At 50.4% G+C, this 11,376-nt stretch overlaps 1 protein-coding gene across 1 annotated transcript; it reads right to left on the reverse strand.

Moving 5' to 3' along the window:
- Positions 1-287: 287 nt before the first annotated feature.
- H3-3A (H3.3 histone A) lies at positions 288-7,356 on the reverse strand. The gene is made up of 4 exons (XM_082048381.1): positions 7,205-7,356; positions 5,602-5,756; positions 3,522-3,675; positions 288-932 (listed from the first exon to the last, which is right to left on the reverse strand). The coding sequence occupies exons 2-4, from the start codon at positions 5,727-5,729 to the stop codon at positions 804-806; spliced, it is 411 nt and encodes a 136-aa protein (XP_081904507.1). The 5' UTR covers positions 5,730-5,756; positions 7,205-7,356; the 3' UTR covers positions 288-803.
- Between the last annotated feature and the right edge of the window lie 4,020 nt (positions 7,357-11,376).

The following is an 11,376-nucleotide window of genomic DNA, read 5'->3' on the forward strand; positions in this document are numbered from 1 at the left end:
AAGAAAGGAATTTAAACAGCAACAAAACTGCTTTTTCTCAGCACTGTGGCTCAGTTAGAGAGCTCAGTCCAGCTCCAAACTCTACCTGGTGATATACTTACCAAACTTGCTTTCACATGGAACTGAGAAAAATTCTTTACTCTTAAAAAACCCTCACATATACATCACTTCGGCCAAGGCAGTGTCCCCAGTGTTTCCCAGATCTGCTCTAAGTATTTAGGCCACATACTGAAGAGAAAAAGGGAAGACCCACATGTAATATTGAAAAATCAAGACTAACAGCAGGCATCATTTAATGTATTTTAATAGCAAACTTACAGGAACAGCACAGAAGACAGACAACATTAAAAACATGTACTTGCATGTAGGACAACTCAGTTAGAAAAGTATAGTGAATGGATGGAATCTACTGTATGATAAAAATGCTACAAACACCATTTAGTTGCCATTCATAAGAAATTTACTTGTTTAAAAAAATCCAAATGCTGGCATTGTCCAGAAAAATTTTGACAGGTTTATTTATTTTTTTTTTATAAAGTTGAATTGTTGAAACTTTTTCACTGAGACTTTTTTTTTGACCGCATTGCTGTTTTTTTTTTTGTCCCCTCATTTATATTAAAAATCCACACACAAATGAAAATGGAAAAAAACTTGCCAATACCCAATTCTGTCCCCTATTTTTCCATTTGCAACCATATACTTAGGTACCTTTTAACCCCATGGAAAAAATATCTAACGTTCATTACTACCAATAACAGGAAGAAGATTTTGCTTCGAGAATGACAAACCCATCAGAGTGAAGTTTAGGCACGCTCTCCACGTATGCGGCGTGCTAGCTGGATATCTTTTGGCATGATTGTGACGCGTTTGGCATGGATAGCACACAGGTTGGTATCTTCAAACAGGCCAACCAAGTAGGCTTCACTTGCCTCCTAGTGTAGAAGAAAAGAGTTAAGAACACTTTCACTCTCTGAGCGTTAGGAAAGAAACAATAGCAATAATTCAAAGTACAATGTAGCGTGGCACTAAGTTTAGGTTTTTATCTTTTTTACTCAAAAACATCAAGTTTTAGATTCTCACAGAATAAAAGCCTCCATTTTCTTATAAACCCCCCCAATAATATTCCATGTCAAAATTGTGTACTATTGATATTTGGTGAAGACATCCTCCAGAACACAACTAAAGTGATATTTTGACAGGACCCTCACAAGATATGGGGTTCTCCTATCGAAAGTTTAATTTGCTTAGGAGCTTCTCTTTTTTAAAGGCTGGGTTGCACTGTTTGAGTGACTTGTCTGCTGCCTCTTCCCAGAGTAAGAGCTGTGGAGCATTAGGGGAAAGTGGCAGGTGCCAGGGAAAAGAGCAGCAGCTATTCCTTCACAACACCCAGACCGGGCACACACTCCTTGCCATAGGATACTGAAGAGGTGGCTTAACTCAAAAGTCAAAAATTAGCAGGAAAAAAAAGGTACTGAGAATTATTAGAAATAAGAGAACAACTTCTTTAGCTCAGGAACACCCTGAATCACCAAGAACAGGACAGCAGCTTAAGAACTACAATCAGACACTACACTTGCTTCTTGCCTAAGCATCCCGTTTATTTGGGGTACACACCACAGCTCCCACCATGATCACAGAAGGTTCTCACCTTATGTCTGCGAGAACCATGGGCCCAGCACTTGTGAGGGTAAAGAACAAGTTCTGTCCTGGGAAAACCACCACCCTCAGCGCAGCATTTTCCCTGTTACTGAACCGCTGCAGACAGGATTCTGGGCTAGACAGATGCTCCATTGGACCTAATTATTCTTCTGGCTCATGTTAAGTCAGCTGCTATCAAGCCCAGCAACAGTAACCATTTATGCATTTTTGGGTTGGTATGGAATTCTAACAATTAACAATCTCCTAGGAAACATCAGACCAGCTCACAGACCAGGACACAGCATCTGGCTGGGGTGAGAAGGCAGGAGTGACGGAGCTCAGTTATGGAAAGGAGGCTGAGGTCCACCTTTCTAGAATACATGCAAGAGAACAGCTTGTGTCTTTACCAGGAACCACAGAACCAAAGTTCCTGTTTAAAAACATAGAGCATTTAATACAAGGAAAGAAAAATATTTACTACAGAAGATGAGGATAGCAGTATTAGTAAGTCTTTTTGTATGCAGTAGAATGTGGCTACCATAAACTCCCCTAACACAGTTTTCCTAAATCACTACATTAAAAATTACACAAACAACATGGTACTACAGGGGTTAAAAGCTTCTTTTTGCAAATATGCAAGCAGGAAGCACTAGGAATAGTACATGAACAAGTTCTATGCCAACAACTCCTTAATGCACAACCACGAACATTCAAACCAGCATTCTGAAAATACATTAACTACTGACTAGATTTTAATAAGCAATTCCCGATCAAGACGCATAGGTAAACCTCAGGATTTAAGAACCACCATGTTCACTCACAGCAGTGAAGACAGAATAACTAAAAGCAAAAGCAGCAACTTTGCAAATGCACAAAGCCAGCTTTTGAAGTTGAGCATCTGCTCAAGTTTATAGGATCTCATGGCATGTCTTGGCCCTTACCAAGTGGAAGTCATTAACTAAAAAAAAAAAAAAAAGATCATTTTTCCTGTATATGAGATATTATACAATTTCAGATAGGTTCTTGGACAATCTTTCAACAGCTAAAAGAAGAGTGAAGACCTATCTTTAATCAGGAGGTGTCTTTCTATCACAAGAGGAAAATGCTTCCATGATAAGAACAGAGTCTTGGAGGGGACTTAACTTAGATGCAGGAATCTGGGCCAGAAAGAACACCCTTAATATACTCTAAATAAGTTATTCAACTATTATTTTCGAAACGTGTTTAGCATTAACTACATTACACAAAAGGACTTATTTCCCTAACTGCATTTAGATGTGGCCTGTCAAGCTGTTTTTCTTTAAGGAGCATTTGAGGATATCAAGACCTGCATCCAGAAACACTAGAGCAAGTTTTGCACAATGCTTTCCTTTCCAACCGCATCGCTTTCAAAGGCAAAGCCTCTCACAAAGCTTGAGGACAGAGTAAACAGACTTATCTTAAGTGTCTTAATAAGATGTACTGTTCTGTCAAGTGCAACTATTCGAGGGTAGGGGCTATTAAAAAAAAATTTAAAATAGCAATCCCCCCCCCCCCAATTGCATTTATAGCCTTCATAAGGAGCTGCTGAGCTGTCACTGCATTATTTTAGCCTATGGTATCTATAGGGCATCACCAGCTCCACCCTAAGCCAAGGGAAAGCTGAAGGGCACATCCCTCCATATCAGCAATCCCCCCAAGAGGGGCCACGCCCACCGCGGCAGCTCACCAATCAGAAGGAGCGGGGGCTAGCCCTGGAAACAGCCTGGCCAATGGGGGCGGGAGGCGGAGCCCTGCCTTACCTTCGGTCCGCAGGTTCTGGGGGTGCGGGGGCTCTCGCTGTGGCAGCGCCCGCAGCCCCGACCCCTGCCCGCCCCCGACTCCCCGGCCCAGGGAAGGCTCACCTGCAAAGCACCGATGGCAGCGCTCTGGAAGCGCAGGTCTGTTTTGAAGTCCTGAGCAATTTCACGCACCAGGCGCTGGAAGGGAAGTTTCCGGATCAAAAGTTCGGTCGACTTTTGATAGCGCCTGATTTCACGGAGAGCCACGGTGCCCGGCCTTTTAAAATTAAACAATTAAAAAATAATTAGTATTCAAGACATAGTCCACATCACGTCACAAAAAACAGGCTCATAATCTAAACCAAACTAAGCACCGTACACATGCAGTTTTTGCTAAGCACGTCCTGGTGTTTACACTACAAACCCAGTTTTGCTGGCAAAGGGTCACTGTTTTATCTCCACTGATGTGTGCAAAATTCGCCTGGCCCGGCCAGGGACCCCTCCAGCTGACAGCATGGCAGGACCGGGCCCTCGGGCCACTGACTTTGTTATGAGAAGAGGCAACAGCCCACACTGGCCGACTGACACCAACATGTCTCTGTGTGGACGTGGCAAACCAGGGCACCACTGTGAGACGGCTGGTTCAGCAGCACCATGGGTGCTCTCCCTGTGATGAGCCTGACATCAAGCACAATTTTAAGGGGAATCTGGTTCTTCTTCCCCATTAACGTAAGACACTTGCAATCACAGAATGTCAGGGATTGGTAGGGGCCTCAAAAGATCATCTAGTCCAATCCCCCCACCAGAGCAGGAACACCCAGATGAGGTTACACAGGTGGGTTTTGAATGTCTCCAGAGAAGGAGACTCCACAACCCCCCTGGGCAGCCTGTTCCAGTGCTCTGGCACCCTCACTGAGAAGATGATTCTTCTCATATTTAAGTGGAACCTCCCGTGTTCCAGTTTATACCCATTACCATTTGTCCTATCATTGGTTGTCACTGAGAAGAGCCTGGCTCCATCCTCATGACACTCACCCTTTATGTATTTATAAATATTAATGAGGTCTCCCCTCAGTCTCCTCCAAACTAAAGAGCCCCAGCTCCCTCAGCCTTTCCTCGTAAGGGAGATGCTCCACTCCATCATCTTTGGGGCTCTGCAGTGGACTCTCTCAAACAGTTTCCTGTCCTTCTTGAACTGAGGGGCCACAATACTCACAGAACTACCAGAATTTATATTCTGTGTTGTATTATCAGTAGGAAGTACCTAGTATATTTCCTTGTGTTAGTTTTGGTGTCAGAATGTACTTTTGCAGACACAAATTCCACCCATGAAATTAACACCACGTTTATTTCTGTGAAAACTTTGTATTTTCCTGCTCCAGCTTTATTACCTTTCTCCTGGACTATTAACTCCTCACACCTGCAGCAACAGACTTGTAGCTCAAGTTGGCTATTTCAAACCCGCTTCTCCTTCCCAATCCACTTTTTCCGCACCACCCCCCCAAAGCAATACATACAACTAGCCCAAGACCATCCTCCACGCTGAAGTACGGCTGCTACCACTCTGCACCGAGCAAGGACTGGAAAACACCTTTTTAAGGGGGCTGCCCAAAGAGACGTGTCCCCCTGCCAGCCCGGGCTGTGTCCCCCCGTGCCCCGAGGCCGGTACGTGGCCCTGCGCATCCGTGGAGATGCGGCGCCCTCTCGCGGTCCGTCACCTCCCCTGCAGGGCCACCGGAGCCGGAACGGCGCCGGGGACGGATCGAACCCCACAAGTACATTCAAATCCGCCGGTAACAATAAACTTCGCGCCGGCACAACCCTGCTGCAGTATTTAAATAACGTAAAAATAAAATTAAAAAAAAAAAAAAAAAATCGCGGATACATTGATTCGCGGGGTGTCGGTTTTTTAGGTGCCTAACCAAAACGCCCAAAAAATGGTTAATGGTAAATACCGGGTCGATGCTCGTGCTGGACATTTATGTTTTGGCGTTTTTTTGTTTTGGTTTGGTTTTTTTCAGCAGGTGGGGACCGGGGTGCAGAGCGGTGCCGGCGTGCGGCCCCGGGGAGGTGTCGGCAGCGGAGAGAACGCGACACGGCGGAGAAGCTCCCCCCGCCCCGCCCCGACCCCGCGGGGAGGGGGGGGGGGCTGGGGGTGCGCCCGGTACCGGCTCGGTGCCGCCTCTGCGCGGCGCTGCGTTACCTGTAGCGGTGCGGTTTCTTCACCCCACCAGTAGAGGGCGCGCTCTTGCGGGCGGCTTTGGTGGCCAGCTGCTTGCGGGGCGCCTTGCCGCCGGTGGACTTGCGGGCCGTCTGCTTGGTACGGGCCATGCTCCTGCCGACGTCGCTGCCTTACACCTGCCGGAGGGACGCGTGGGGGGGGCGGGGGAGAGAGGGACCGGCCGGTTCAGAGCACGCCCCGCCGGTAACTGCCCCCCCGCGCCGCCCCGCAACGGCCGGGTGCCCCCCGCGGTCCCCGCCGCCCCGCGCAAGCCGTCCCTGCCCGCGAGCGCGGAACGGCGGGTCGAGCCGTTAGTCCCGGACTCGCGGCCGCCTAACGCCGCCCATCGCCGAGAAAAAAAAAAATAAAGAAAAAAAAATTAAACGTCTGCCGACCGCGGAATATTAAAATACAGGGGTTTTTACCCACGAATTCAATAGCGAGGCTGCGGCGGCTGAAGCCCAGCCAGCCGCCCCGCCAGCAAGCGCGGAGAGGCGGCTGTCACCTCCCCCCGCCGGCCGCCCGTCACCTGCGAAGTGTTTGCAAATAGCGCCCGGCAAACCTCGGGGGGCCGGCGCCCGACCCGTCGCTGCCACCCGGTGAAAACCTCCTTCCCGAACCGCGGAGCGGGTGGGAGCGGAGGAGCAGCCCCCGCCGGGCTGCCCGGCCCTCGCCGCCGCCCGCCCGCGCTCTCCCTCCCACCGGCAACCGCAGGCAAACCGGCATTTACCGTACAAAAAGGGAAGGGTCCGGATCAAGTGCGAGAAAGCAACTAACTTTTTTTTTTTCTTTTTTTTTTTTTTGGGGGGGGGGGTGGCTGGTTTTTGGGTGCCGTCTTTCTCTTTCTGTGCAACTGCTTCCCCAAAGCCGCCTCGCTCCCAAGCGCCTCTCACAGGCAAACTCATCTCCCAGACCCAGAACAAAATGGAAACAATCACGAAATGCAGCCCTAGTCCTTTTGCAAAGGAGGAAAAAATAAATTGCAAAAAAATAACGCCAAAAACATCGCAAGGAACTCCAAACCATGTGGGTGCAGATGAAGGGGGAGGCAGCGGAAAAGTTTGCAATCGAAAACCAAAAAATTGCGTTGGGTTTGGGTCGTTCCTTCGGCGAATTTCTTTCCCTTTTTATTGTTTTTTATGCAATAGGAAAAAAAATATGGTCGGTGACCAGAGAAAAGAGACAAGATGGTGAAGCTGAGCAACAACTGTGGGGAGCAGGGGAAGGAAGGCAGGAGAGTTACCCTGGGCTGGCGAGTGGCTCCTCTTTGCGGCCGCTTCCCAGCCCCGATCCGGGGGGATATCGGGCTCAGGAGGCAGCTAAGGGGTCGGGGAAGCTTCTGGTGGGGGTTTGGAGGGGGGACGAGGGGAGTAGAGGGGGGCAACGACCGCGCGAAAAGGGGCCGGGGGTACCGGCGGAGGGAGCCGCTCCGGCTGCGCCGGGAAGGCGGCGCGGGGAAGGGGACCCGGGCTGCCGCCTCCTCCCGAACCACCCCAAAAGTTTGTGGGGAGGCTCGGAGGAGGGCGGCGGGGCGCCGCCGGGGGTGGTGGGGTGCGGGGGGCGGCGGGCGCGGCGCCAGACTTACCCCGTCCGCTGGGCGAGCGCGGCTGCCGTGCGGGAGGGAGGGCGGGCGGGCGAGCGCAAGGAGGAGCCGGAGCTGCTGCTGCTGGCGGCGGCTCGAAGCACAATTGAAAGATGGCTGACTCGGGAGGGCCGGCCGCGCGCTCGGCCCCGCCCCCACCCGCCGGGCCCCGCCCCGGCCCCGCCCGCCCGCCAATGGAGCACAATGGAGGGAAGGCGCGGCCCCGCCCCCGGCCCCGCCCCCTCCCCTCGGCGCCCTGTGTACAAACACAAAAGACACGCCGCGCGCGCGAGGGGGGATTCCCTCCCCCGCCCCTTCCCGGCGGGGACCGGAGCGGAGCCTCCAGCCCCGCCGAGCCCGGCACCCCGGCCCGGCACCCCGCGCCCTCCCGCCCCGCCCGTAGCCCCCAGCGCCCCCCTGGCGCGTCTGGTCCCCCCCGCCGGTTGGGCGGCAGGAGCAGCAGGGACCCGGAAAACAAGCCCCAGGGGAGGGGGCTGCCAGCAGCCGGCTGCGGGTGGGCCAGCGTTGCAGTGCGAGCCAGCTCCGGCTTCTACCCTCCCCAAAGTATAAAGCACCTTGTCGTCCCCCAGAGTCAGTCTGACTGGCTTTGGGTGGGGTTGTTTGGGTTTGGGTTTTGTTTGCTTTTGTTTTTATTTTGTTTGTTTGGGGGTTTTGTTATGTTTTGTTTGCGGTTTTTATTTTGGCTCTTTACATAGAAGTAACTCCAGAATTCTCACCACAAACAGGGCCTGTCAAAGCTAACCCAGTGAGGATCTGACATGGGAGCCTCCTCTTCCTCACCCTGCAAAATAAGAGCTGAAGGACAGGAGAGGATGGTCGAGGTCAGAAACAAACTGCAGACACAACATGTTGTAAGGAAAATTGGAGGTTTGGGGAAGGAAAAGGAGGCTTGTGCCCTGTACCAGTGCTGTCAAACTATTTCAAGTCCTGAATGCAGCTATTAGAAAAGTGACTGTAAATTTAGCACTGTCATCACCAACAGATCCCATCCGCTTGTATCAGCTGCCATGTTGTTTAATGAGAAAATTCACTCTTACTTTGTTTTCTGTTAATGTCAGAAATGAAATGCCCCATGGGAAAGTAACCTCTGCTCTAATATGACTGAACAGTCACTTGCAATTTCGTTAACTGCATTTCAGATTCTGTACTCACGCAAACTGGTGCCACCATCTTGTCTGTCCTTTAGGTATGAGAAGGAGCTGTACTTGATTTGCAAAATCTTTCTTATGGATGACAATGTAATGCAGTTCTGTGCAGAGGCACAGCTGCCTCCAGCAGCAGAAGCAGAAGCAGTTTAGCCATGTGATTGGAGTAATTTGCTTGGGGCTAATCAAAATTGATGAGGAAAAGTGTTCTTGTGGACCGAACACCCTGCTAAAATAGATGTAGGCTGCTTTGGTACTCAAATAAATGAAATGGGCTGAACTACACAGACTGGTGTAGATATATACCAGGCACACACCTCTGACCCTATGGTGAGCTTATGAGAGGCGACTCAGGAAAAATAAACTATAAAGGATTTTAGTTATGCTTACAGAAGAATTAGTGGAGTAATTTATCTGTTGATAGTATTTTATGAGAGCACCACCTTACTGGAGAGCCAGAAAGGGAACTCAGAGCTGTATAATATTACACCATGGAGCATTTGTAAATAAACCCCAAAAGCCAGGCACTGAAATTGGCATCAATTCCCGACATAACACACGCGTCCCATAATGAGCAGCTGGAAAAGTTAAAAGCCGGCAGCACCGGTTTCCAGCTGCAAGAAGCTGCCCAGGGATTAACAATTCACAGATCATCCCTGTCAGCTTCAGCTCCGAACTCGCTCGGACTGCAGGAGGAAGCCGCCGTGCTTTCCCCGCTTACTCCCCGCGCCCTTCTCCCTCCCTGGCTCGGCCGGTGGGGCCGGGGCAAGGCGGGGCCGAGCCCGGGGCCACTTGCGGCGAACCGGGTCCGGCGCGCCCGGCTGGCTGACGCGCGCCCCCGCCGCTGGCCCGGCGCCGCCATTGGCGGGAGCGGCTGGAATTCCATGACGTAGAGGGGGAGGCGGGGCGAGGGGCGGAGCTTGGGGGCTGTCCCGGCCCCGGTGCTGCCCGCTCGGTCTCTTTCCCCCGCGGGGGGCCCGGAGGGAACCCAAGTGTTTTCCTGCGGGAAACAGGGGGCTGAGCAAGGCTGTGTCTCTGCTCTAAGACTCCACCGCTGCTCCCTGGCCTAGCGCTGGTAGCTCCGGCCGATTTAAAATGCTCAAGAAATGCGCAATCAGGAAAAACGTTTCCAGTATTACCAACTTCCGCACCCTCTTTTCGTCGTCGCTGATTAACGCCGTTAAAAACCTGCTTTTCCAGGGCTATGGAAACATGTACAACCCTGGGGCAGCCCTTTAAGCTTTATCCCCCGTGCGATTTTGTGCCAACAGGCTGCTGGCCCAAAGCCGCAAAGACTCCAGACGTTCTGCTTTGCCCAGCAGCGCTGATAAGCCTTCGCTCCTCCTTGCCGAAGGCCTTTATCTCTGCAGACCACAGGGATCTTCCACCCGTCAGCGTCTGTAAGCGGCCACGAAGAAATCTAACCTAATGAGATTCCACCGGTTTAACCAACAATAACACGCCAAGGACAACTGCAGCACTTTGTGCGTACCCAGCGTTACCCCCACCGCCACTGTGAACATGTCCAGATCACTCTGGGAAAGAAGATTAGGGTGGAAAACAGCTGGTCCAGATCAGAGCTAGAGGAGACTCAAGCGATAATGGATAGAAAAGAAGAACATCCAAATGGGAAGCTGTCCGAGAGGTTTTTAGTGCCTTTCACAGAAAGTACACAGCCCTTATTCAGCAAAAAAAGGCAGATTTCCACAGCTCATGCTCATTTTGGCTATTCAAGTAGCATACACTTTCCATAATACATTTACCTTTCTCTTCTGGGGAAACACTTATCTTACCCAGGAGACTCTGGGCATTTTTTGTATCAGGCTGGATTAGTTGCAACTCATTGTATTAAGCTCAAAATACTGTTTCAGAATTGTTACTAGAAAATAAAATATTTTGGAGCAAAGGCCTCAATCTCAAGTCCTCCAAGTAGCCCCCAATCAGCTTCAAATGCTGGTATAAGGCACCAGCCCTGTTGGCCAAAGAGCTGACAGATCAACCCCGTAACATCACAGAGTGCACAAAGATCAACAAACAACTGCAGCAGCTGCTGCCCTTTGCAACAACACAGATTACAAACCCCAGAACACAACGCAGTGGAGCAGATGAAGTGTGCCTTTTTAAAAGTTATTCGGACAAAGGAGAATAAGTGAGGCCAGTGTATGGCTGGTTTTAAGCAACATTGCAGGCATCTGTCAGAAACATTCGAAAAAGGTTTTCCACTACAAGAGACATTCACAGTTTACCAACAAACTCCAAATGGTCTCTGATCAAAGAAGAAATACTTCTTTCCTACCCCCCCAAAAAAAGCACAAACTAAAAATCCAAATGACTTAGTCTAGTTACTACTCAACAAGCAGAGAAAGGTCCCCTCCTACTATCCTGAGGAAGTCTGGGTTGTTATTAATAGAATTATAGAATCATAGAATGTCTTGGGTTGGAAGGGACCCACCAGGATCATCGAGTCCAACTGCTGTCCCTGCAGATGATAGCATTTTATGCAAAAAACTACTCGGACATTTCTGCGGGGGAAGGAGTGCAAAAACTTAGCTTTATTTATCTACTTGACCCCTACTTCCATGTGTCTCCTCCCAGACCCAACTCTCCCTTCCTGTTCTCCTTCAGATCCATCTCTTGTCTCTCACTCACTGATCCTCCAGCCACCCTTGGCACTCAAGCTCTGCGTCCTCACTCCTGTTCCTCACCCCAGTTTGCAGCCTGCTGGACATTTTCTGATTTCATGTTCACCACACACTCCATTCAATGAATTTGCTCAGGGAGTTTCATTTGTCATCACCTTTCTCCTTGACCCTATCATCCCCATTTTTTATCCTTTTGACTTTCATGCCAAACCACTCCCACCTTCCCCTCGTTTATCAGCTGGTCCCAGTCCTACACTTGCTGTGTGTCTTTCTGCAGCTCCCAGGCTGGACAGCCTTTCCCAGTCAGTTCCAGTCTTCATCCTTAACAGCCCAGTCCAGTGTTACTCCATCCCCACTCCAGTCCTGG

This window comes from Streptopelia decaocto (genome assembly GCF_964273445.1).
Source record: "Streptopelia decaocto genome assembly, chromosome: 3".
Taxonomy (NCBI): domain Eukaryota; kingdom Metazoa; phylum Chordata; class Aves; order Columbiformes; family Columbidae; genus Streptopelia; species Streptopelia decaocto.

Excerpts from the sequence above, each read along its gene's own strand:
- H3-3A (XM_082048381.1), bottom strand. The coding sequence starts at position 5,729 with ATGGCCCGTACCAAGCAGACGGCCCGCAAGTCCACCGGCGGCAAGGCG. Across the intron at positions 3,676-5,601 it reads AAGAAACCGCACCGCTACAG|GCCGGGCACCGTGGCTCTCC; the intron begins GTAACGCAGCGC and ends TAATTTTAAAAG. Across the intron at positions 933-3,521 it reads CTGCCATCGGTGCTTTGCAG|GAGGCAAGTGAAGCCTACTT; the intron begins GTGAGCCTTCCC and ends CTTCTACACTAG.